Genomic DNA, 27,923 nt, shown 5'->3' on the forward strand with positions numbered 1-27,923 from the left:
CCACGTGTACTATAAATATTCTCAATTAATGATGTAAAGAAGATCCCTATTACTAAGGTATAATATTTTGCAAATCAAAAACAATAATCCCTAAAAGATAAAAGTTTAATCACATTAGGAAAATATATATATTTCCACCTAACATATTTACAGCATGTCTCCAGTAATCCCTTTGCCTTATATATTTGTTAGCATTATTATGTCAGCATAATTACATTACTCCACTCAAATAATTCTTCTGATCCATTTGTTCATGAACAACGAGAGAGATTATGATCCATATGAGCCACGAAGATAGTAGGTTATTGCTTATTTACTATTTAGTTAGGTTTATACACAACATTGATATCTTCTCCACACCACAAATTAAACATACTTTATGGGAGCTCTTGTAGAAGTCTGTCATGGTAAGTTCTTTCAAGTTTTAACCGGTCCAGCCGTCTTTTATGCCATGAATACTGCATAACTTTGTATAAACTAAGAGATTTAAAATAGCAAGTGCCCACATGTATATCAGTTATAACTTATATACATCCATTGAACTTTTTCTCAAATTTTAGCTTATTATTGTTAGATAATTATATATTTCATATCGCGTTACTAACAGTTGCATTTTGTATAGATAGACCATTGAGTTTCCACTACTAATAGAATTTATGTAAGGTGACCCATTGAGTTGTGTCTATGGACAAAACGTTTGGCTTGGATGTTGTGTCCATGGATGCAACGTCCAGGCCAGGCGTTGTGTCCGTGGGCACAATGTCCAGGCCACAAGTTGTGCCCCATTGACACAACGTCCAGGCCACACGTTGTGTCCATGGAATTCATTAACAAAATTTACCTCGTCGAAATTTTGTGCTGGTTGGAATTTTGTATTTTTTGGTGATGTTGGTCGGTGTTGATCGTCGGTAGTGATGGCGAAGATGAGAGAGAATATGAATTAGAAGATCAGTTAAGTTGGAGTAAAAAAAATTAAAAAAAATATCGTAAAAGTATAATAGTACTTAGAGGAAAGTTGTGGCGATTTTAAGTAATTTGGGAGCGATGTTTAACAATCTGAATAGACAACCTACGCCGCCCACAACTCCATTCATCCTTGAAATCACATGCAAAATTTTCAGTTCATTCCCATAACCAATCCAACTTTAATCATAAAAGACAGCTTGAGTTGAGCACCTCTCAACCGCAACTCTCAACCTCAAGCAACACATAAGCTAAACTACCCTAATCATTGCCAATTAGCAACCCCCAAAGGCTAATAAATTAGATTATCAAAGTTGACCAAATATTTAGATGATTTGGACAGATAAGCTTAATTAACATCTTCACAAAATTGATTTAGAAAATTCTATACTATACTAATAATTTTCAATTATATTAAACCATGCCAATCTTCCCTCTTAAATACTCCATGTCACGTATATTATTACAATCACATTAGTATACTACATTACTACTATTATGCATGTTCTCTCAACACTTATTCAACACCTTTGAAGTTTAACACCTTTGCAGGCCATAATTTTTTTTTTTTCCTTTCTTTCTCCACTTCATTTTCTTCCTCAGAATCATTCCAAGTTTTGTACACTTTTTTTTTTCCAAATCTTGATCTGGGTTTGCCTTATTTTCTCCATTTTTCGACGTCGTTTCGATCAAATTATCAAAATTTAGGCCTGTAATTTTGAGGAAGTGGTCAAAAAATGGTGAATGTGTGACATGAAATGAGCTAACTAACATGCTTAGAATGTGCTCTTTTCCAGGAAAAAGAAAGTCCCCAGAACAGAAAGTACTTCAATTAAGGAGGGAATAGTTTCAAAAGTCCCACATTTTTACCTTCAAATTCAAAATTTTGTATTAGCATATATATCTATTAAAGGTAACATTATCATATATTAATCTTGCTTACTTTTGTTTTGTGTTTCCTAAATTTCCCTTAATCAAACAACCGTTACCTTTAAAAACTTGAAATTAGCTACTTTCACCTTTAGAAAAACACTTTTCTTTTCTCTTCTTCACTTGAAAATGACACAAGATTACTCCTATTCCTATGCTTTTGTGTTATTTACATAAGAATATATACAACTAATAAATTTTGAAATTCATTTGAGTTGTTTTTGCAGCTTTTTAATTTTTTCTTGGGATCATTGTTTTTTACACAAAGATTATGTCTATGGGAGATTGCAGGTTAAGGTTAAGTTATTTTTGTTTCCAAGGAAGCATAACAAAAGAAATGATGGAGAATGTAGTAACAGATGAGAGTTATGATCTTGGTTATGAAGCTTCACCATCATCATTTGATCCCAATGATCAATCAACAAACTCTCCAATGAGCACTGTTTCTTATGACTATTACCACAGGACTAATTCAGAGATGTCAACCTTCTCTGAGCCAACTGATAGCTGCTCTGATGGGGCGTCCCCTGTTAGGTGGGTTCCGCCGAGGGCGGCGACACCTCCTCCTGCTTCACCTTCTAGGCTTGGTTTGAGGAAGTATATGTATAGCATTGATGGAGGACTTGATGATTTGGAGGCAGTTGATATAGGTATGTAATTTCTAAATGTTTATATGTTGTTGTTGATGATACAAAAATCATATGAATAATCCTAATGGCTCGTTTGGTAGACGTTAATTGATGGGTGGTGTACATATAATAGAATTTTATGTATCAAATGTTTATGGTAAGGGAATTTTATTTTCATACAGAAGTTTTTCATCACAAACTCACCTTTAAATTCATTGGGATTACTACCAATTAATTAATGAAAATTGAGATTATTATCTCATAAGAAGATGGGGTAAGTTGAGAATTTTTGTATGAATTTTCCATTATAAAAGCTGACATGTGTGTATTCTTTATTGCGCAAATATTTAGAGCTTGAGATGATGAAAGAAAGATTTTCGAAGCTTCTGCTGGGTGAAGACATGTCAGGAGGTGGGAAAGGTGAATGTACAGCAGTTACAATCTCTAATGCGATAACTAATCTCTATGGTATAGTTCTCAAACCTTGCAATATAAATTGGTGATTTGTGCAAATTAAAGTCCTCTAAAAACTTTTAACATTCAATATAATACAAAATCTTAAAGTTAACAGTTTCGTGGATACCACCTAACTTAGTTGGTAAAGTCTTGCCGGGGTGGTACCCAAAACCTAAAATCAAATCCACATCTCTTTTTTTTCTACATATAAATCACATTAGTCACGTACTGCAAGCGTACAAAGTATGTAGATCAAAAGGAACTGAAAGAGTATCCTTTCCCGTTGTTTTTAATCGATTATATGGGTTTTAAGATATGATTTATGAAATAATGCAGCTACAATATTTGGTAATGCTTTGAAGTTGGAACCTTTGAAAGCGGAGAAGAAGATGATGTGGAAAAGAGAAATGGATTGTCTTCTCTCAGTGTGTGACTATATTGTGGAGTTTGTTCCTGAAAATGGACAAGATGATGTTGAGGCAAGTTAATCAAATCACATATACTAACTATATGATAGTAAAACAATGTTTCCACTGAATGCTTGTGATAAAGATGTATAGTTTTGAAATTGTGCAGGTAATGTGTACCAGGCCAAGAATAGATATTCAGATCAACCTGCCTGCACTGAGAAAACTTGATGGAATGCTCATGGTATAATACGCCTCCATTCGAGGAAATTCCTAATTTATAACTGTCATATACGTATTTGAAAAAAATACGGTATTAGGAAGTTCATCGAAAAGTTTATCTCATAATTTTTTCCAAAATGCCACTGTAATATAAAAAATTTTGATTAAGTTGTGCCATTGTGACGAAAAAAGTTAACTCATTATCTGTCATTACAGGACATTTTGGACAGTTTTGAGGAGAAAGAGTTTTGGTATGCTGAACAAGGTAATGTAACCATGAATTCATCGAGAACAACCTCGTTTAGGAAAGTTGTAGCACGGAAAGATGAGAAATGGTGGTTGCCGATCCCCTGTATCCCGCCGGGTGGCCTCTCTGACAGTGGAAGGAAGCACTTAAAACACCAGCGTGATTGTGCCAATCAGATTCACAAAGCTGCAATGGCCATCAACAGTAATACTCTCAATGAGATGGAAGTACCAGACTCTTACATTACAGGGCTTCCAAAGGTAGTTTCAATATTCAAGATTTTGCCACTATAATCAGCATATACCACTAAAAGGATCATGTATATACAATATCAACATATATATAATGAGAGAGAGATCAATATTTACTGTCTTCCTCTAATGTAAAAGTAATACTGCTATCGTTTCAGAGTGGAAAATCCTGCTTAGGAGATGCAATGTACAAATACATGTACAACGCAGAAGTGTTCTCCCCGGACCAACTCCTAGATTCATTGAAGATCAACTCGGAACACGAAGCACTTGAGCTTGCAGATAGAGTAGAAGCTTCCATGTATACATGGAAGCGTAAGTCTGGCATGACACATTCGAGATCATGGCATGGAATGAAGGAACTCAAGGCAGAAGTAGATAGGAATGACAAGAATCATATTCTGGCTGAAAGAGCTGAAACTTTGCTGTTTTGCTTAAAGCATAGGTTCCCTGAACTATCACAGACGACATTAGACACGTGCAAAATCCAATACAACCGGGTACGTCTCATGACCAGTCTGTGTTTTGCATAATAAACGGTGGTAACGATATAAATTTCATGAAAAAAGAAGTCTCGTGAGTCGTGACAGATCCTGTGACCTGTGTTTTAATTCATACATTTCCAATACCACCCGTACCACCTGAAGTGGCAATGGATGGTAATAGATATTAATGAATAAGAGGTATCTAGTGATGGACGAACATTGCCATGAACATAAAGACACGAATAATCATTATCTTTACCATCATATGTTACCGCCTAGCAAATGATTCCTAAAAGATGGTGTTATATGTTTTTTGCAGGATGTAGGCCAAGCAATCTTAGAAAGCTACTCAAGAGTGCTCGAAGGTTTTGCATATAATCTCGTTGCTTGGGTTGATGATGTACTCTCTGCAGACAGGTTAATGAAAAACCAAGAATAACAGAGAATATAGACTTATCTAAGGATCTCCGCCTATTTTGCATCTTCACCGCATGAGAAATTATCAGCACAGAATATACAACAAAAGCAAGAAATGAGCAGAATTTGCAGATGTACATTTGTGATGAACACCAAGATTAGGAAATTAGGCCTTTACAGTTTAAGCCAATCTATAAATCAACGTTTAATTGTGCAGCAAGAACTGCAAAACCAGAAATCCATATTTTTCACTTCTCTGCAATAACCTGTCATTCTCAAGTTAAAAGCCATTAACTACACAAAAGATAAACCATGTAACTTATATATGCTCTCTAAATGCACCAACAAGTGTTTGGATCAATCGTTCAAGGGAATTATTCCAACTTAATCACAGTTCTCGAGTTAAATCTGCGGTAATGCACTAGCACTTGTTGGAAGAGCTTAACCCCATTGGAGTCTGTCCCAACTCGAATCCTAGATTACCTGGTATTTTTCACCCAAAAAATGGGTCTCCATGCACATATAGTTCTCTTAAATGTTAGACAGTTCCGAGTTTAAAACTTAAAACTCGATTTTAACATGCTTTAAACTTTTGACAACATCATATACATCCAATTGGATCAGATAAAACATGAGGGAACCCAATTCCTAATTGTTGTTACAAACAATTTTTGTTTCTAATAAGGAGATTTTGGCAACATCATCTTACTTGGAAATTATCCCATTGTGTTCATAATCAGACACCCCTTTAACTTGTGTCAATTGTGAAATCAACATTCAAACCCCTTAAGTTTCAACTTTTGACTAAACTGAAACACCATAAAATAGAAACATGAAACATCAAATAACTTGGCAATTAAAAAAAAATTCAATATCTTTCACTAGAACAAAATCCAAACATCTCAAAACTCAAGATATCAAATTGCACAACATGGATCACTCAGAAAAAATAAACCATTAATTTGATAGAACAATATGTCGAGATAACATGTTGAATTACTACTAATCCCTTCAAATTGCCAACAAATTACCATATAATTATAGGGTTACCCTAATCAACCAAAATTTATACAAAAAGCAAAAAAAAAAAAAAAAAAAAAAGGTTACCCTGCAATTGCATATAATGAGTCAAACATCAGTGAGAGAACCACTCCTCAAAAAAAGATTGTGAGAAGGGGGTTGTTTGGGAGAAGGAGGAGAAGCAGCAGCAAATTTGAAAGCCTCAATCTTTGATTTACATTTAGTCTTATCACCTTTGTTGTCTTCCAAACACTTCCTTAAAATTTCAGCATCACTAAGCTTAGATGGTTTTTTTTCCTCAGCAGATTTTGGTCTTCCAGAAGTCATAACTTTGAAGGGTTTCTAAATAAAATTATACCCACTGTTGAAAATTTTGATCTTTCAAGTTTCAATTGATGGGTAGTGTTTAATATACCAGGAAAAAGTATGGAAGTTTTAGATTCTGGGTTTAGGATATTAAAGTGCAAATTTAAACGGAGAAGATCAGAATTTTCTTCTGGAAATTTGTTAAGAATTGCCTGTCAGAAGTCTCAGAACTATTAACAATGAAAATACAAGTTGGCAAAAACGAAAAAATTATTATAGTGGACTACGACTTGGACTAGGACTGTAGGACAGTAGGTAGTGCTTACGGCTGTTCAATATCAGATTTTCGTATCGAATACCGGGTTTTCGAATCGAGCCATCGGCAATTTTGAAAAAATTCATTCCATATCGGACCCGGCACCCGAAATTTTTTTCGGATATCCGATCGGAAATATCCAAAATCTTAAAATTGGATCGGATATCCGAAATTTCGGATCGGATCGGCGGGTTTTCGGATCGGATATTCTTGAACAGCCCAAAATAGGAGTATGTGACAGGGTAAAAACTCACGGTGTCACACCTAGTAGTGCTAATAGAATTGAGCAGCTCGAGCTCGATTTGGTCAATGTTCTATCAAAGTCTTTTTGTATATTAGTTCAATTACATGTACGTGATTATATTTTTACGGTAAAAAAATGAGTGCATTTGAGTACTTGACAAGCAGTTGTATTAACAAAATTATAATAAGTTCATAATTGTAATTACCAACCGAAACATATATAACATGATGACAATTTTCACGTGACAATATTTTGTAGAGTCGTAGAGATAATCATGGGCTGCGTCAGACTTTGGCAAAAAATAAAAAGTGGCTCATTTTGGGCTAAACTTTTCGCACCAAAGGCCCGCTATATTGGGTTGGGACAAGGGGGTTTTCGGGATTTTTTTTATTAGGGCCAAAATTTCGCCTAGATTTTCAAATTTAGGTTGTCTATAGCCCGCCTATTTCGCCCAAAATCGAGACGGATCTGAACCACATACCGAAATATCTTACCCAAAATCGGCGAATTTTCAGGCCGAGCCGGATCAATGCTAAGCAGCTCTAATATTTCTGGTAAATATAAGTTACAAAAGGAAGGTCATACCTGTTATAACGTAATTTTGTTCATGATTTTTGATTTCTTGGTCACTGATTGCATTTAATTTGTTCACGGAGCATTGTATGATTGATGGATGTAATTGACATTATGATATAATGATATTTGTTTTGAGTTAAATTAAATAATGTGTTTTTTGGTTTGGAATTTTTACTGATTTGTTGTGGTTTGGAACTCGGATTAATGATTTTTGGGTTGTTTAAAAATTTGTGTGTTTCTCACCATCTATACAAATATATTAAAAGGCGTGCGAAAACAAGAAACTGTGCCACGTGGCGTCCTCACCTCAAATACATATACTAAAGTTTTAACTAGTAGGCTAAGCTGTATTTAGCATTATTATCATAAAGTAGTATATTATATGAAATTTTTTCTTACTTATCCTCTAAAAATAGTGAATTTATGTCAGAGTTGAGAAAATTTGAGAGTTATAAACTTATAATGATGTGAAATGACCTGTTATTTTGGGGCAAAAAGGATTGCTTGAATTTGTGCAGTTTTATGAGAAGAAATGAACTTATGTTGAATTTCCTTTTTTTAATAAATTCTCCTCATTTCTCTATCTTAGTTTTGGGATGCATTCTTAAGGATAAGGGGAATGGGTGGATAAACAGGATGTCAATATTAAGAATCACAAGATGATATCATTTTTTTTAATTTTTACGCTTCATTTTCCTCTCACTGAATGACAAAAATAAAAAGCAAATGCATACACAAACTACAACAACACACATGTAAAAATTATAAAAACTAGATATTAATATAATATGCAATGAGACGAATATAACAAAATTCCACATGACTATATTATCTCGTATAGATTAATGGTATTTTATGGTCAAAGATCTTAAAATTTGACCCTACTATTTGCATTGGGGTAAAGAATTAGGGACGGAGGGAGTAACTTGCAATCATAGAGGGAGGATGGCATTAAAAAACCAGGGCAAACCGCAAACCTTAGGGTGAGTTTATCCCTCAGACCCCAAACCCAACCTTCAGACTGTGCCAGATCAGCTTTCCACTAATTTTTATCTACTTTTTATTCTTCAAACTCACTCCATACTCTCTACCAAAAGTTAAACATATTATTTTAGATAACATTTATTCTACCAAAAGCCCACAACCAAGTCTGAGATTGAATTTGGGAAGCCAAAACTCATTCCCAGACTTATCATTCCATTTAGTCCAAATATCGGTAGTCTGGAGGCAGACTCACCAAAGTCTGCGCTGAGACTCGATGCTCCAGACTACCGATATTCTTGCTCTTAGTTTTTAAGAGTAAAAGTCAAGTCATAACCAATACACCCGCCTAAATTTGAATTTTTTCCTTGAATAATGCAAAAGTGGGTTTTAATTCCCAAAATATGCCCAAAAAAATCAAAATTCCCTGCGTACCGTCCACGTAGGACGGCACGCGAGAAATTTTTTTTTTTTTGTTTTAACCCACAGAAACGCTACTCAGAGTAGCGGTTTAATATTAAAATAAACCGCTACTGGAGTAGCGGTTTACAAATAAAAACGCTACTCTGAGTAGCGGTTTACAAATATAAACCGCTACTCTGAGTAGCGGTTTATAAATATAAACCGCTACTCTGAGTAGCGGTTTATAAATATAAACCGCTACTCTGAGTAGCGGTTTACCTGGGCAAAAATATGGTAAGCAGATATCAGTTTTCATAATAAACCGCTACTCGGAGTAGCGGTTTATAAAAAAAAAAAAAAAAAAAATTTTTTTTTTTTTTTTTTTTTTTTTTTTATAAACCGCTACTCCGAGTAGCGGTTTTACCTAAGTTGAAAAAAAAAAAAATCTCGACACTTATAAACCGCTACTCCGAGTAGCGGTTTTACTAAAAAAAAAAATTCTCGCGTGCCGTCCTACGTGGACGGTACGCAGGGAATTTTAATTTTTTTGGGCATATTTTGGGAATTAAAACCCACTTTTGCATTATCCAAGGAAAAAATTCGCCTAAATTTTGTGACACATACTTACCCATTGCAACGGAATTGTCTAACCGAATTTACAGCTTTTTGACAGTTTGAGCTACAAAAATCTAAGGAATCAAACCAAATCAAATTGTCTAACAAAATCTCTCTTAATAATTTCAAACTCTTGGTAAAAGAGAGAAGAAATGAAAACCATCACATAGCATAAAAGTTATCCATAGATTCAATATAAAATTTCAAGCTCTTGGCCGATTCCTCCAGGCCACTTCTCATGGCCTCACCTGTATATGGATCTATGTCCTGAAAAAAATTGAAATAATAACAACATATGACATCTCAACTTAACTAAAAAGAAAATTAACTAAATATGTTATGCAGAATAACTTACTTCATCACTGAGAGAACGAAATTCCTTCCTCCAGCCTCGTAGTAGGCCGCAATGCCACCCTGTGATGAATAGCAAAATAAGAAACAAAATTACACACTAAACTCATTTTTTTTAAAAGGATGTACAAGTGTGGAGAATAATTACATTAACCTGAAATAAGTTAACCTGACCTTCAATATATATAGTGTTTTATATAGACCTATGACTAGTTACAGACTCTTCTATCCTGGTAATGGGAATGAATTTTAAGTGTAATTTTATTAGGGAAGCACCCTTAAAATCTCCATGGGGAGGCATTTTTTCTCCATGGGCAAGCAATCTCACCCCTAAACTTATGTTTTTGTCTCCAAATGGAAGCAATTTTCATTACTACTCATTACCACCCTACAAGGTGGTATTGGATGGGAATGAAAATTCAAGAAGAAAAAGTGGACATTTTAGGATAAATTAGCATTACCATGGGAATGGACAATGATATTTTTCACAAATTTACACATGAATTCATTCCCATTACCACCATTTATGACCAACTACCAAACGGGCCGATAATGTTATCTAATAAAGAATTTGATATTGAAAACTGAAAAAATGTGTAGCAAAAAAGAAAAAGAGGTCTTACCGGTCTAAATTTAGGATCAATCATCAAATGTTCTTGTCTCATGGCCTCCAAGAAAACGCCCGTAGCCATAGTCTTTAATGCCGTGTTAAAGACCTTGTTTCTCCTTTCCCTATCTCTCCTTGATTTCCCTGGTTTTGCTGATTTCATTGGTTTGAATAATTTCTCAGTAGGCCAGGTATTGTTTTCCACAGAATTCCTAAATCACAATATATGTATTGAAACCAAATTCAGATTAAAAATCAAATCAATTAAGAAAAACTGAAGGAAATTGTACCTTATCTTGGCCTCAGCAATATATGAAGCTTTAGTCTGAAAGAAAATGAAGAAGGAATAACATTTGAGTTGTGTTGTAAACTAAATGGAAAGTCTTTCAGTAAGAATACTCACAGAATCACTAAGGGAATTGAATTCATGCATTGCAGCCTGGTGGAATTCCCGGGTCTTTTACGAATAGCAAAAAAAAAAAAATTAACAAATTGATTTCATTATAAAAAAGAAAAAAAATAACCATTCGAGCAGACGAAATTGGCAATATTATTAAGATTTCAGGGTGTCGTTTTAACCCTTAAAGCTCTATTTTTCACTCAAAATTTTCACAAAAGTGATCATAATATTCTATGTCTTTTTATTGTCAAATATGACCTCAACTTTGACCATAACGACTAAAACGATTACTAAAACCTTAACGCAAATTAAAACATGTAAATCGAAGTAAAACTCTAGCCTATTCTAACTTAAATTAACACTTTACTTAGTTGAATGCTACAATAGAGAATAAAATCAAATTATAATGGTACCATGTAGAATATCTGAAAAATAGTAGTACCAAATGGAAAAGCCAAAAGTACAATCATTTTTATGAAAATTTTGAGTGAAAAATAGAGCTTTAAGGGTTAAAACGACACCCTCAAATCTCAATTTATTAAATTTTTGCAACTGTAAATAGAAACATGCAAACCCAAACAAAATCATATTCTTGTTCAACCATTAACTAACATTTTACTTAAAAAATGGTATGATAAAGATTATTATTAAATTAGAGTGGTATCATGAGAAATTTTAAAATAACAGTGTTACCAAATGGAAAAGCCAAAAATTCAATGGTACCAAATGGAATATCCCATTTACAAATCAAACTCTTTGGTGGTTTACACAAAATCAAATTCTACTTTTCTATCCAAAGTTGTAAGAGACAGATCAATCTATTTTTTTTTCTTTTCAAATTGTTACTATGAAAGCTTCAGGACATAATTTTTTAAAGGTTAACCAATCCTTGTTAGCCGGCTAGACACTTTAAGAGTTGGAGGAAAAGGGAAATCCCTCTCCTAAAATTTCCAAACTTGAAATTGAAAGATACAATCCTTGGGCAAACTTAACTTGGTAGATCAATCTAATTAATGAGGTCAAAAATCTGAAAATGTTCATTATGAGGGGATTATATGATAATCCATCTTAGAGGCAAGATTTCTCCAAAAAGAGAACAAAAGAATGTTTACTTGTTTAGTGACCAGATGAAATATCCAAGTTGAATCGGACATGTTTGTAAGAATTTTCTTTTTTGGTGCAACGTGTTTGTAAAAATTGCATTGCTATTTACAAATTCCTTGCACTTAATTCTCTTGTAGAACTTTTATATTTCTTCGATAGAACAAAAGAGGCAGATACTCATTAACCTCTCCGGAAAGTCTTGCATACATTACAATAAAAAATAAATAGCAAAATCCAACACAGTAAAGGATTACTGAACACCCAAAAAATGATTATAACAATAGGCTGTGATCGCCCTCGTGAAAGCTAACACTGTTTAAATTTCTACTAACAAGTTAGCCAAATAGCCATTTTCAGACCCATCATCTACAATGGCATTTCTGCAATGCTGAGTTCCAAAGTCTAAACAAAATACCTGTGCCCCAGCTACATTTTACAACATGGATTAGCTTTCTTGAGACCATATACTCGGGGCTTCGGAGAAGGAGAAGAATGTGACATGATATTTTAAGGGTGAAAGAAAAAAGACTACAGAGCAGAGATTTTACTCGGCTCAACTGATCAAGGTCACCATTATATCTAAATTATATACAAGCCTCCGACCCATGCTTGGGGCAGCGGTGATCATGGGGTTAGTTGATGAAGCAGACTTCAGGCGGGTGGCCATTTCGGGCAGGAATAGAATCTTGGAACCAGGTAGCACAAATCCTCTGCCTCCAGGCCAAAAGCAACAATGTGGTCATCTGCCCTTCCTCGCACCGAGAGCAGAGGGCAGCAAGAAGAAAGATAATTACCTTCTCAATGCACCATATAAATCATTGATTTACTTCTCTGAAGGATCTGCTCATTCTGAGACCGAATAAATTACAAGATTACATAGGATCAACTATCATCATCCACAGCACCAATATAAGTGAGATCAGTCCGCCTCACTCTGATGGCCCCTTTCAGCCAACTAGATGCTCTAAGGTTAGCATGGTCACCACCACCCATAATGGCAGCGTTACTAGAAGAAGGGCCTGAACCCGCCCCATCTTCTAAAAGCATCCAAGGGTCAACCTCCAAGTCATTATCGGGTTGCAAGGCTGCTGCTTTCGATTTTCCCAGCATTGCAGCAGATGTAGCTGTGCGTACAGATGGTACTGAATTTTTCGGCAATGGGCTTGCTTGGTTAGATGAAAACACAATACTGGGTTGAAGTGAAGCAAGAGCGGTAGATGAAAGAGGAGGAGGCTGGCAACATATCAAGGTTCGTGAGTTAGGTACAAGAATTGGCATGGCTGTCTGAATACGCCATCGTATTGCATCCGGCAACTGCATTCGATCCAACTCACCCTGCATTCAGCAGCCAGAAATCAATGAATTAACTGGAACACACCAGGACATCAGGTATCAAAGCAAAAATATCAAACCCAAAAAATTGCACCAGCAACCAAACCTTCATGATGGGTTTTGTTTTGGGGGGGGGGGGGGGTTTAAGGATTTATGAAGTAAAACATCAAACACAGCTATAACAAAAAAGCCTCCTCGTTAACCAGTTTCAGTAAGATGAGTGACATTACTCTTGAGCACCCTGGGAAATGATGACATGTCACAGTAATCACATGCTGCATGTTTTATAGTTCTGTTTGCCACGAAGTATTACTTGTTTAGTTTGATTTGCTTTCTTCAGTTGCTGTTTATTGGTCCCAATTATCATAACATAGCATGCCACTATGGCAAACACTGAAAATTAAACTTCCATTTAAATAGGCATCAGACACTGATGGACCAGAAATGGTCAGTTCAATCTCACTGTGCAGAACATATTGAGATTCAGACAGTATGAGAAACCCACACAAACGTGCCTAAACACGAGTTTTCTTAATAACCACCTCAGTTGACTGGTATTCCCTCATTAATGTGTTGCACAATTATTAATCCTCTACAAGAGAATATTCTCAATTTTACATTCCATAGGTAAATAGGAAGAAAAATACATTAAAAGGGCAGTTCCTGAACAAAGGCCGACTTGCGAAGGTGGGTTTCGACCAACAACAAGAGATCATTGGAAAAAAGGAAGAACTAAAAAGGGACTTAGCAGTCTATTAAAGAAAAAAGGGACTTAGTAGGGGAAGAAAAAGCCAAACATCACAGACAACAAAGAACACTAAAAAACACCTATTCAAAAACCAAACCTGTAAGTTCTCCAAGATCTCACGATCAAATCCACCAAAGTCTTTAGCGGACACAACGGTAGTCTTGGAGGGAAATTTTAATGTGAGCCAACTGGGTTGGGAACTGCTTAGCAATGCGTGTAATACTAGCAATAACCAATCAAATAAGTTCTTCCCTGATAAATCCAATGAAACATCAGCACAGGTTTCCATCTGTAACTCAGCCTCCTTCAATGGAGATCCTCGTCCAGGGTTGACAGCCAGGTTCATATCTTCATAAACAACCCTACTTCCAAGAAGACGGAGTATGACTGATGCAAGCATAAACCGTGAGCTGCGGCCTGACGAGTCCCTGGCAAATCCAATATAACTGACTGAGAAAACAGAAACAGATAATGTTCTGCAACAATTCTAATAATATCCACAGTACCAAATCTTCTATCTAAGAGAAAAATCACAAGCTACTCCACCACTAGAATGTGGACAACAAATGAAAACCACAAAACAGTTAATTAAGAGCAGAAGGGAAGTTTGGGGAAGATACTCCCTCGATCCCATAATACATTACCCACCTCAAATTGGCACAATGTTTATGGTGAATACGGTGATGGGCCATTTTTTTGTAATAGTGTGAATAAGTAGATATGATTAAAGATAATGGATGAATTTATATTGCGAGAAGATAGTAGATGATATTAGAAACAATGGGCAATTTTATATGGAGATGAAAATGTAGACAGAGCAAAAGGGAAGTGAGTAATCTAATCTGGGAAAGAGGGAGTATATGATAAGCATGTGATCAAGTAAGAGGATAAAAGAAAACAGATAGACATATTTACCCATCTGCGCAAATAGTAGGAAGCAGTCTCACAAGGAGCTGAAGTCGCAATGAAACTGATGCCCGCAAAGCTGCAGGTGAAGATGGAGCTGTATCAATTTGCACTGCAGCTGCTCGACGGGCTAAGCCTGGGCTACTTCCTTTCATGCTCTTTCTTGTACTAGCTTTATTTGTAGAACCTTCAGTCCCAGAAGGAGTTGATCCTGTCTGCTTACTGGACCCAGAAGCAACCCCACTTATTTGTTGTTCAATGTTACTCATCTGCTTTATCAACTCACTTGCAAACCTTACGCGAGAATCATCAGAGCTTCGATCAACGCAAGGAAGAACTAATTCAACAAGAGCTCTCTCTGTCACAAATTGTTGGTTAGTGTTGAGGCCTTCACGATCTGGCAGCTTCGAGGCACCTCTGGCATGTCTTTTGAAGTCTTCTTCAACTACTTCACCTTCTTCAACAGATGGAGTTTCAAATCTCCTTTTGTCTCCCCTATTTCCTAAAGCATCAGAACTAGAATTACACCAACCCCAGGGCTTCCAGAACTGGGCCTTAGTAGAAAAGCTTTTGCTTTCGGCGAAGTTCACAAGACGCTGCCTTATAGATTTCCTTCCAAAGAGAACATCATGTCCTTCTAGAAACCATTTAACATGTAACAACATCGAATCCTCCAATGACCTTCCAAAAAGGTGCACTACTTCTGAAAGAAGAGGAGCAGCATCTGGTCTGACCAATAACCTTGTCAAGACAATCGGAATGAAGTTGTTCTCATTCTCTAAAGAACCACCCTTGTCAGGATTAGGTGTAAGAGAGCGGATAGCCTCAGCTACTGATTGTGTATCATTGGAGTCAAGTTTACCAATAAGGCTTAGCTCGCTAAGGAAGAGCCTAAGCTCAACCCACTGCCAATGAAATTTAGCAGGCTGCAAAGTATCCAAAGCACGTGCAAGCCTATCTGAAATCTTTGTTTCGCTTTCTCCATATTTCACCTTTGAATCATTAGCCCCAGATAATCGGTTCCCATCATCCTGTGATGGCACAGAATGTGGCAATTTACAGTCCACTAATGCATTCAAAAAAAGTCTACCACGCAGAGGTATAAAGGCTTTAGTCTTCAGATGTCTATCAGAGCCATTCAACTCTAGTATAGATGCAAACTCAGCATCAGTAGCATCAGAAGTCACAAGATCAAAAAAACCATGAGTATCTCGCAGACATATATCCCGAAAAGGCGCATGTTTAATTGCATCGCCAATAGCCAAGGTCAAAGACTGTAGCAACTGAGGGACCTCTTCACGACTTCCCACTGTGATATTGAAGATAAATGGCCGCCAGATCATGAACGCAAACAATGAATAAGCTGGAGGTAACACCAAGTTAAGAGGAAGTGTGCGCTGCATCCTTGAAAGTGCCAACAGCGAGGGCTCACCAAGAAGATCCACAATTACACCGTCAGAAACTGTTCTACAATTCCCAACAAGTAACCTAAACAGGTGGATATAAACTTCAAGCGCGTTCTCCACCTTGAGGGCCCCAGATGATCGAGCATTTCCGTTCGAGTGAGTTCTTGAACTCCTAACAAACTGTACCAAATCCAAACCTTCTCTCAGCCTGAAGACTGTTACCATTCTCTCCAGGTCCGAAACCCCATGAATAATTGCCCCAATGATAAGGGCAGACACAGCAGCAGCAATCTTTGTTGCCCTTCCAACAGCAACTTTTGCAGAATTATTTGGAACATCATTTGACATATTCATGCTAGGTTCATGAGCATCAGGTGACAATTGAAATTGACCTCGAGCACCCTTACCTGGCATAAGGACTCCAGCAAGAGCTGAAGAAGCTTCCGTAGCAAGAGCTATCTCAAATGCACGACTATGCCTCTCACCAAGTGCTTCCTTGAGTAGACAAAGGCAATTTATATGTATCCGTAGAACTCGACGAGCAAAACTTAACGACCCCGTTGGAGCTGGGTAATTCGAATGATTATTAACCGCAGTAAAATCAGGCATTTTTGCAATAGCTGGTCCGACATTGCCTACAATTGCAGAAACAGCAGAAGACACCAAAGAAGGGTCCCCTTCTTGAGCAGCGCCACCTGTCTGCCTGATACACTCCATAAGCCCCTGAATAATTTGTTGGGCTATTTGATACCCATCATCCCACTTTTCGATGCCAGCATTCTTCTGCGCACCAGGACCAAAAAGCTTTCTCTCTTTGCCAAAAAGATGATGAAGTGCATCGTCGACACATCTCTGAACAATTTCCCTCATACTCATACCGGCTCTAGACAAACGGTTACCACTAATTTTTTGGCGGATAAAATCATCAAGATCGTCAACACCAGCTGGAACAGCAAAAGAAAAACCAAACTCTCCATTTTGCAATTTTCCAGCTTCAAATTCAGATATAAGTCTCTTGTCGCAAGTTGCCTTGAAATTTTTCTCCCATTCTATTACACTAGTAACTTTGCCATATTTCTTCACCAAATACCTAGCATACAAGAAGGTCGGTGAACCTGAAAGCCTGCCATTGGAAGTCAAAACTGCTGCAGCACGATGCATTGCACTCGACAAGATTTCAGGAATAAGATCCACAGCAGCAATTACGTTCTCATACCTAAAACACAAACAAAACATCAACACAGCAAGTTCAGTACTAAAACACAAGGCACATAACAGATGAACAGATTGCAATCTCTAGTTTTTTCTGTTTTCCAGTGGGGTGGGGTGGGGGGTGTCAATAAAACTACATATTCAAGCAGAAAGAAGGAGACTAAGCAATATAACTCAACATTTCTATAACTCAACAAACAAAATACATAAAATTCTATCAATATGAAAGCTCAAAAGCAAAATACCAGCTAAATTCACAGGACCAGATACATGAAAATCCATGATGAAACAAAAAACTCCAAACAGCATAGAAAATGCACAGTAATATGCTGACTTCCAATCAATCACGAGGTTATTAGACAATGAGCTAAAAGACTATATATATATATATATATAATATTGAAAATCAGGTCTCAATAAGAATAAATAAATAAAAAAAGATGCCCACACACGAGGCCTCATTGCAAAAAAAATAAAGCAGTTGTTAGTTATGATTGGAAATGGATAAGTCTTATGTTTTGTCCAACTGTACATGCACAAGTATCAAAGCATGACACATCCACAAACACAATAAGTTCTACTTGACACACCTCCGAATAGCAGAAAGAAGATATGGCTCCTTCACTTCACATGCATGGCTTTCCACATTCCTAGACAACATCATTATATTCCTTCCACCATGTATAGGGGTATTGAGATTACCAAGGACCTTTGGGAACAGCCAAATGAGAAATCTGATTGCCAAAGGAACTTCACTACACATGTCCATCAAATAAAGTATGACAGACAATTCATCCTCCCCAAGTTTCCACCTTCCTGAGCTTTTCTCATCAGAAGATAAAGGCCTATTCATCTGGCTACCCTTGGTAGACATTCGTTCTGTCTCTTCAACAACCTGCTTGACAGAACTAATTAACCAAGCAGATATGCTCCTCTTCTCAGCAAACTTAAGCCGCTTTAACAATTTTCCAATTGAAACAATATCTTTGCCATTGGTTGCTCTCTTCAGATCAGCGGCTTTGGGAGCATCTCCTTCTGGGACTGGCCGGTGATGCGGACATCCGATCTTATTGTCACATACATGGCTGGTGGATGCTCCCTGACTTCCTTCAATTCTTGAAGCAGCAGCAATTTGATTAAGGCTTTGTGTTTTACGCACAGACTTCTGTCTACCTCTTGGGGCCTGCTTGCTCGGCTTAATAGGTTGATCGACTTTAATGGCATCTTGGGATTTTGGCACCTTTCTCACCCACCATTTATCTTCATCATCTAATGGGTTTGATGAGGGAACTTGGACTAGCGAATATTTTTCCTCGCCCAATTTTTGTCTCTTTGCCCTTCGACATTCTTCACAACCGGGTGTTGCTTCTACAGTGTCTAGCTTACTGGAAATGAGTCCAGCAGACCTTTTCATGCTCACTTGAGTTTCATCAACTCCAGCATCAATCGACTTTGGTAGAAGTAATATCTCAAGAATAGAGAGTTTCAGTTCCTCAAGAGCAGGATCATTTTTCTTGCTTTTACTATGAGACATCTCTGAAAAGGATTGTAGTGATTTCAACTGGCATACAGAAGCAGGTAAAGAGACTGGATTTTCTTTATGCTTCTTAGTTGCAACATTAGCACTTCTAGTTTGTTTATGATCATCCCCAAGTAGTCCACGAAGAAGAAGGCGCCTTTCATTAGCGTAGACATGTATTGCTTCCAGAAGGAGTGATCTGTCTGCACTCTGTGCTTCATCAAAAACATCATGCATACAGGAAACTGAAAGTTGTTTCAAGATACGATGATGTCTCTTCCGTCTATCTGGGTCAACCACAGAGCCATTCTTGTCCATAATTCCACATACTAGTAGCTGCCTTGCGTATGCCAATGGTGAAAAAATTCCAGAGCGCGTGAGCTCAATGAGAAGTAATTGGACACGCTTAGAACCTTCACCTTTTTGTGCCTCATGCTGATCCATCCAGCATACTATGATATCATGTAAAGGACCAGGGCTTTCAAAAAATTCTGATGTTTCTATGCAATTCTTATCTAGTTTTCTCCAATTATTTCTTTTGTCATAACCACTTCCATCTGCCCTCCTTTCAGAACTTCTCTTTGCCTTTTCAGATCTTTGCATCTCCCTCATCTTCTGCTTCATAAGCCTAACAGCAACATAAAGTTGAGAAAAATCTTTTCTTCCAGTGAATTTAACATCGTGAAGGGGTGAAGTTCTGAAATCCCTGAAATCACAAGTACACCATTCGCAAAGAAGAAACACGGAATAAACTATTGGAGGACTAACAGATCTTAACCACTTCAATGATGACCTTAAGCATGGGATTACTTCTGCAATCCAGCCCTCATGGACAGATGATTCAGAGAAACCTTCAAAGAGTAACTTGTAGGCCTCCTGAACATCTCCCTGCACTAGAGCTTTATCCAAGGCCTGTACAGCTTTAGCGACATTCTGCCCAGAGTAGCCAGGGCTAGCAGCCTTTGCGAGATAAGTCGTTCGTTTCTGAATCGATGAGACTACCCGCCTAAACCATGATGATGGATATTTAACATCAACGCCTTTGTCGCTGGGAACATGTGGAGCTTCTACAGGATTACACTTCAGGTGTTCACCATCAATAGGTGACTTGGAATAAAGGGACCCATCACTCTCTGTAAACATTATCAGACCAGGCAATGGAAAGCAATCCAGGCCAACAAAGGTATCCGGTACAGACAGTATCAGATACCGAAGCATCTCAACAAGAGCAGAACAAGTGTATGCCCTCCGAGAATTATCAACTAAATCAGAACCTCCAATAGAAGGATCCTTGAGAAGTCGTAGAGTGACATCCACAAGTTTGCGCACATATGTTTGACATGAAGTAATCATTTCCAGTACACCATATATAATTGGAAGGAGGAACTGCATAACCTGAACTAAATCTTTATCCTGCAGTGGACAAAAATTGTTCCGATTAGTAAATAGTTACTCGAACATATGAGGCCTTCTCACTGTACTATAAGCTAGATTTGTCACAGTTAATAAAAAGGCTATAAGTACCTGAAATTGTTGGAAAACCCACTCAATAATTTGAGAAGAAAGGATAAGTCCTTCTCCATGATGCCAATTCAGAATACGCACCACATACCACCACTTAAAATGCAATGATGGCTCCTCCGAACCCTTGGGCAGTGATGCAGGATCAAATTTCTGTTGCAATGACCCAGCATATAGCATTGGTTGTGACCGATCCCTATTTAGAGGAGCGGAGTGAGAATTATTCCTTGAGAAAAGCTCATCCAGAAGACCCTGCAAGTAATCAGTGACATCCTTGGTCCAAATCTCCGTACGTGACAACTGAATTCGGTCAGGAGACCCAGAGGAGACACTGGAAGATCCAGGCCTAATCTGCAAAGTTATAAATGTTAGATGCTGGTGTAAACAACTCAAAAGGCTTACATGAGAGGTCATCAGTAGATAGCATTAATACACATCCAACCAATATGGCACATTTACAAAAGTAAGCCCAGGCTCCCAACAGTATCAGATGATAAGAATATAATGAAAAAGGCGACAGCCATGTGGTCGCAGAGACACTGACAGACGAGGATACGCACAAATTCCAAAACATATAGAAAGAGAGCAGTGGATACAAAAACTGTCACAGCAAATTACAGTCACATTACCACTACCGAGATGCACTGCAACAAACATGACCACAACTTTACATCAGAGACATGACCCCTCCATGACTTTCCCACTGCAAAAATGATTACTATCATGGTCTGAACCTCAACCGTCTTCATTAAAATCAATCTTTTCATCCACAAATTGGCATCCACAAGCACTGCAAATAAAATCCCCCATCACCCAAAAGCTACACCTGTCTAAAAGAAGAAACAGCTGCCATTTCAACTCAACGGAGGGAAGCTTGGAAGAAAATTCTTGAACGACATTAAAATAGCGTAATAAGGATTCCCAGTTTCCCATACAGCTACCTGGCAGAATAAGCATATAAAGCAACCCAAAAAGAAACAATGCCATCTTGTTCAGCGTTGTAAACAAAGACTGTACTAAATGATATAATGGCCATTTGTATCACAATCTAGACTCTAGAGCAAATGAATATTTCAGATATCATATAAACAGAAGAGCACGGGAACGTATATGTAGCCATGTATTATTCAACAAAATAAAAGCTTGTGACTCAGATTCTACAAACTAGAGCTAAACAGCATCAAACAAAAAGGTAAAATCAGCAGTATAGATTTCTATACCAAGCTAGTATATATAGAGCTCAGACAAACGTAGTAGTTATCATAAACTACTAGAACACAAATTTCTGACCATCACAGAACAAAATCTAATCATCAAGACCTTTTTTCGGGGAGGAGGGGGGATCAACCATACCTGATTAAGATAGGTCACTTTGATAAACCATGTTGCTCTCAGCACAGGAACATTATTTCTGATAAGAACTTCAAATAAAGACGTCTTCCTATAGCCATGAGGAATATGATCAGCTAAAGACCGAAGGCTTTTGTGGTATTGAGATAAGCCCTGGAGAAGGAAGCCAAATTATAATTAGAACACATGGTTACTTGTCATAATTAATGATAGAAACCAAGCATGTCTTCCTAAAATCTAAATTAAATTGCAGGCTCTCCAACCTAAATATGTATAGTCGATCTATACTTCAGAACGCATAAGAAGCAACTCATAGAGATATAAGAAATTTAAGCAAATTAACCTTTCCCAATGTAGGAGACTAGTATCACAGGACAGCGACTTCTTACATCAGTAATGACACCAAATAAGAATTGCAACAGCATCACCAATTCACCATTGATGAGACCATACTTAGGTCTCATAAATTTATATCATGTCTACTCTTTTTGCTTTCAACGATGAGATACTGTCTATTTTGTTTATGAAGACTCATTTAGAAACTCATAACTCCAATAGTGAGACCCTCTTATGAGTCCCAAGAAATCTCACAATTCAAATCTCTTTCATAAATAAAACAACTTTCTATCCATTCAAGAATGAGAGTATTTGAGAGGGTATCCAATTTGCTAGTTGGTCTCATTTTGCTCACTCTTCCAGAGGGGGGCACTTTCAACAACACTCTAACTCCTCTTGAATCCCTAGCCGACATGAACCCCCATTGGATATGCTCTAATTGAGTGAATATTAATCATGTACAATCCAAAATAAATTATTAAAAAATAGAACTTGCCAAAGTTGAGCTTTGTGGCAGCAAAACAAGTACTTCCTCCGTTTTTTTATAGATGCTACAATTTCCTTAAATGGAAATGTCATAATAGATGCTACATACCACAAATGGATTCTTTTCACCATAAAAATCTTAAGATACTATTAAAAAATTGGAGGTCCCCCACCTTCTCTTTTAAAATACTCATACTTTTTCCTTAACAAATGATTTTTTATTCAAAAAGTGGTGGTCCCCTACTTTCTCTCTCTACCTTTCTTAAAAACCCCCCACTTTCTCTATGTAGCATGTATAAAAAAACGGAGGAAGTACGTAAGTTCACCTTCTCAGAATCTTTAAATTAATATGAATCCAGCATTCACCTTCACACAGCCTACAAACAATTCTTGCTTCTAATTCCTTGCCAAATACTCAAATAGGCACATCCATTCCTTGGAGGTACAGATAAGCTATCCATGTACTACACGATATTGAGTTGGTGGATTGACCCAAAATAATTATGAATATTCACATACAAGAGAAGCTACGGGGTCTTCTACATACTATTTAAAACCATATTAAGAGCTTTTTATTTGCCATGGAATTAAAACTCTCCCGCTCCGTTACAGAACGGCCATTTAGTAACGTATTTTAGATTTGCCGTTCCGCGAAATCCCGTTACGGAACGCCATAGTAAAAATTACATACTTCTCGCCGCGTTTTCCGTTCCGTAATGCAAACTCGCCGCGTCAGAACGCTTTTATCCCCGTTACATCCGTTCTTTGGCTAAAAATATTTTACAATTTAATTATATAGCTAATGAAACATGATATTATGATAGATTTGATTATATTATGTTTTAATAAACTATAATGCTTCATAAACTAAAAACAAAGCAAATAAAGTTAGAACATATTAATGTGAATTTTTTTTTTAAAATCGCGCCGCGTCGGACGCGAAATGTTCTATTGTCCCGTTACAACCCGTTCCCGCAATAATGCGACTGTGTTTTTTTTCCCTGGTATTTGCAGCTAAGCTCAAGTCCAATCACTGGACAACTGAGACAAGAAATCATATCTCACATGTTACACTAATTCAAAGAGAAATCAGTAGGCTAGTCCTAAAACGAACATCATGCACCTAAATACACATACATTCTTGGCACAATAACATTGCCATCAACATATCTGTAATTCATGGGGAATTTTACTTTGTATTAATAGAACGAAGCCAGACAGATAAACATTGGCGCCAATGTAACTACCTAGTTCAACCGAACCTAGTGAGGTGTCCAATCCATAAGGAAGACCTGGAATGCTACACACAAAAAACGCTTCCATGCATCGATAGAAGGAATCCAAGAAAAAAAATACTCACTTCAATGCACAGTTTTTTCTTACGTCTTGGTTCCTCCGCCCATGGTCTAATAAGAAGCACTACCTAATGTGACAAAATCCCTCTGTTTTTAGGTTCTTTACAATTGGGACATCCACATTCTCCAAAGTTACGCCTTTGACCAATAATATCTTTAATTGAAGTATTTAAAAAAATTACCAAATTCTTTCAAAGTTCTCTAAATTTGACATTCAAAAAGGCAAATGTAAAGAACAAAAACAAAGGAGAAAGTAACACTAATTAAAAATGCAAACACCGATTTTACCAACACTTAATACATTCTAAGATCAAAGCGTCAAAAGCTCAAACAAACCTCAATCCATCTCTTCTTGAAATCTTCACCGGCAGACTTCTGCTCCGGAAAGACACCAGGTTTACTCAACAAGGATCCAGAAAGCGGCTCCCCATAAACCTGGCCGGCCTGCGTTTACAAAAATGTGGCACATAAGTTGCATTCAAACATAACAAAAAGAACATTCAGAAGCCCATCATCACACAGCAAGAAGCTCTATAGAGGCTGCACTAGTAAGCAAATTACCTTACGCTTCTGGGCACGAGACTCATTGATAGCCCTGAGACGTTTTCTAATTGCCTGGAAAATAAATTGTATATAAGTGATTAACTAGCACACATGGTAAATGACATACAATCATATTTAAGTTGCCAGCATAAATCCCTCCCCCTTCCCTTCCCAAGTTTTCCATAAAGGTGCTCACCTCTTTGCATTTGAGAACAACAGGCTTCGTAAAAGTATTAACTTGTGTGACTGAGATTTCTTTAGCTTCCTGAGACAAGCAGCAGAGAAATGCTATATGTTGTGACACTGGTGAATAAACAAAACAGATACTGAAACAAGTCCTTGCTGGCAATCATCGTACCAGCATGGTCTAAAAAAGACATGAAACATATTTAACTTCTTTTCACAGATATTTACGGAATTGAGGAAAGTTAATTTATCAGTGAACATTACTGCAAATTGACCGAAATAGTTTATCTTCAGCAAATGCAAGGATAGCTCTGTTAGAAACGGGCAGATAGGCATGACAAGAAATGGGTAAGAGGAGAAAAGGATGGTGTATGACAAAAAGAGCAAAAACAGATGTTTTAATGGTTACCTCAAGTCCCTCAACTGTTTCTCTGTATCCTGATTGCACATATTCCTTGGTGAGAGTCTCCTCCGGACAATTTAAAGTTTGTGGATGAAAGTCAGGTGGGCCAAGACTATATGGAAACAAAGAGCAATGCAAATAAAACAGAATAAATCAGTAGAAAATAATATCAATTCATCAAAGAAGAATCTGAATGTATACAAATGCAGAGGAAGGTTAAAGATGATGAAGGAGGGAGAAAGAGCAAAAATCGTCCAAATAGAAGCAAAAATTAAAAAATAATCTCTTTTCAAGCTCTATTTTATCCCGGTTCCACATTCCAGAACCTAGATCACTCTTTCAAAGATAACATCACTGGAGTACTAAACCCCAACTACTTCAGTATAAAATTCACAATCTGCTCAAGTAGCCAAGAAAAAAAGTTGCTGTAAAACAAAGAGGATAAACTTACCGAGAATTGAGTGGCTCAATCTCACACTTCAACCTGAATGGAGCAAGCGCTGAAGCCCGCCTGTTAGATTCAAAAATATATTAAACTGTAGTCTTACAAGAACAAACTCAGTACTGCTGACTAACTGACCAGAAACTAATATATCAGATTTAACTTATACAGATGATGTGTCAAACTGAATCAATCAGCTTAAGTTTATTGATTCTTCAAAAAAACTAGACATGTCTTTGCATAAAAAACGAACAAGGCCTTAGATGAACCATAATAGAGCAGCAAAAAACGAAGATAACCAAATGCCTAAAAATTAGCACAAACTTGACGTAACAACTAATATGAGAAACAAGATATCAAGAAGGCAACAGATAGAAGAGGGGCTAAAGGAGCAGAGCCCAAAACAATAAGAAAATTGGGGAAAAAAAATTGATATCAAGCAGACAGTTCCATTTCAACCCTAACATCTAAATAGTATTGTTCATTGATGCAAGGAAGTGGCGTAGTATATAATATATATCATCAAACAACTGGCAATAAAAGGCTGGAGGTTAGTCAATGCCACGCAACTCTCAGGCTCTCTCACACACAAACTATACTTCAAGTTGAGTGGATCATTTGATAGCATTGATCTGAGTTAAGTACTCTTCTTTAATATTACTACAGTTCATAAAATGTCCTTCCAAAGCCTGTAAAAGAAAAGGCCATTCTAAAATCATACAGTCTGAAACCTAAGACTGCATCAGACCTAGTCACAACACTACCCAGATAACACTGCCAATAATTAGAATGAATCGCTCTTGATGAAGCATGGATAAGCACCCCTGATTCTCCAATATCTATGGCTCCTAGTTCTAAAACTTAAAAGTATTCATTTCCAGACCTCAAAATCAAAGCCCACCCAGATCCAAAAAGACAAGGTTCTACACACAGTTGAGTAATATCTAGATAGAAGTAAAACCATGAGAATTTAAGCATCCTCTAAAATCCAACTTCAAGTGCATAAAAACTCTATTTCGTCTTGAACTATAATTCTAGTAGGATCAATGCTATTATAAAAATTTACAAACATGTGACGTTCGAGTTTTCAAGTTCGTTGATCTCTAATTAGAAATATGACAAGAAATGGTTTCTGCTTTCCATAATCACAGATTGATAATAGTAATAATAATAGTAATAAGTGTAGAAAACAGTAAGTAATTGATATACCTAGAGTTCAAGGAGAAGTTAGCAGACAAAGAAGACGAATCAGCGCTGCTTCGGGAAGAAGTATCTCTATTGGAAATGCCACCAAGAGAAGTGTTATTATTGACAGAACTAGTGCAGCTAGCAGCATGATACCTTTGCATTTCTCCAAACTATCAGCAGCATACTGCCTCCACCATTTACCAGCTATTATTTTCTGCAATTGCCAGCCCCAAAATCTGCCATTTTCATCCAAAAATCAGCACTCATCACTCACTCTTCAAAAAAAAACCTTCATAATTCTCAACCAAAATCACACAAAACCAAACACAATCACCTGAATCAACAAATCAAACCAAACAGCCACTTCGAATCATAAACCCTAATTTTCCAAATCAAGAACCAAATCAGCATCAAAAAAAAGCCCTAGAAATCGACCAAACACGAAATTAGGGTTTCTAGTCGTCCAGATCAAGTACGAAACCTACCAACGCCAAATTAGGGTTTTTTCACCCCAATTGTAAGCACCACAACTTCAAAGAGAGATGAATCGAGAAAATTGAACAGAGAGATGAATCAAATATTTGACTAATTGAAGCTGGAAAAATCAAATGTTGAAGTTGCAGTTTTTGATGATGATGATGATGATGCAAGAATTTGAAACGATGTTTTTGGGTTATGGTGTTTGGAATCAACGACAAAGAGCACGGGGCAAAGAGAAAAGGAGCGCGGAGGAGAGAGAAAGAGGATTTTTCGTGTGTGTGTGTGTTAGAGAGAAAGACGAGTTTATGTGCCTTTTTTTTTTATTTTGTTACTCTAGGATTAGGGAGAGTGTAAGAGTCTCAATACTAATGAACTTTGAAAAGTAGACTAGAGAGATGACATTTTTATGGATGTCATATACTATGATAATTAAGTTTAGTATAATATTATTATAAGATTAGCAATTAGCATAATATAGTACTACTAGATCTTAATAAGTTTGCTATATCCTTTTGGATGTCGTTGTTTCTGATTATGGGGTAATCTGGTTTATATAATGATAGAAGTTTTTTAGTTGTATT

General features: G+C 37.0%; 3 protein-coding genes across 7 annotated transcripts; 1 reads left to right on the top strand and 2 right to left on the bottom strand.

Annotated features, from left to right (window-relative positions):
- The first annotated feature begins 2,051 nt into the window (after nt 1-2,051).
- Nucleotides 2,052-5,272, top strand: LOC104887457 (rop guanine nucleotide exchange factor 3). The gene is made up of 7 exons (XM_010672088.4): nt 2,052-2,543; nt 2,874-2,990; nt 3,315-3,457; nt 3,555-3,629; nt 3,824-4,114; nt 4,264-4,605; nt 4,910-5,272. The coding sequence occupies exons 1-7, from the start codon at nt 2,165-2,167 to the stop codon at nt 5,027-5,029; spliced, it is 1,467 nt and encodes a 488-aa protein (XP_010670390.2). The 5' UTR covers nt 2,052-2,164; the 3' UTR covers nt 5,030-5,272.
- LOC104887449 (hypothetical protein) lies at nt 2,994-11,234 on the bottom strand. Of its 4 annotated transcripts, none has more exons than XR_007270979.2 (7): nt 10,829-11,234; nt 10,716-10,750; nt 10,442-10,637; nt 9,823-9,881; nt 3,904-4,040; nt 3,594-3,669; nt 2,994-3,431 (listed from the first exon to the last, which is right to left on the bottom strand). XR_007270979.2 is itself a non-coding variant. In XM_010672081.4 (5 exons), exons 1-5 carry the CDS (start codon nt 10,856-10,858, stop codon nt 9,728-9,730), a joined length of 327 nt encoding a protein of 108 aa, XP_010670383.2. In that variant the 5' UTR covers nt 10,859-11,231; the 3' UTR covers nt 9,026-9,727. The 4 variants fall into 4 exon arrangements, 1 of the variants encoding a protein (XP_010670383.2); XR_007270978.2 differs by having other exon boundaries at nt 3,566-3,669; XR_007270977.2 differs by lacking the exon at nt 3,594-3,669 and having other exon boundaries at nt 10,829-11,233.
- Nucleotides 11,235-12,179: 945 nt separating this feature from the next.
- On the bottom strand, nt 12,180-27,678 carry LOC104887435 (mediator of RNA polymerase II transcription subunit 12). Of its 2 annotated transcripts, XM_010672070.4 has the most exons (14): nt 27,348-27,678; nt 27,197-27,241; nt 26,884-27,098; nt 25,684-25,743; nt 25,239-25,344; nt 24,840-24,908; nt 24,662-24,715; nt 24,437-24,544; nt 21,927-22,076; nt 20,577-20,924; nt 18,124-20,465; nt 14,925-17,537; nt 14,107-14,437; nt 12,180-13,264 (listed from the first exon to the last, which is right to left on the bottom strand). In XM_010672070.4, the coding sequence occupies exons 3-14, from the start codon at nt 27,021-27,023 to the stop codon at nt 12,812-12,814; spliced, it is 6,774 nt and encodes a 2,257-aa protein (XP_010670372.2). In that variant the 5' UTR covers nt 27,024-27,098; nt 27,197-27,241; nt 27,348-27,678; the 3' UTR covers nt 12,180-12,811. The 2 variants fall into 2 exon arrangements, with proteins under 2 accessions (XP_010670372.2, XP_048494345.1); XM_048638388.2 differs by having other exon boundaries at nt 27,197-27,678.
- Between the last annotated feature and the right edge of the window lie 245 nt (nt 27,679-27,923).

Source organism: Beta vulgaris, chromosome 1 (assembly GCF_026745355.1).
Source record: "Beta vulgaris subsp. vulgaris cultivar EL10 chromosome 1, EL10.2, whole genome shotgun sequence".
In the NCBI taxonomy this organism is placed as follows: Eukaryota; Viridiplantae; Streptophyta; class Magnoliopsida; order Caryophyllales; family Amaranthaceae; genus Beta; species Beta vulgaris.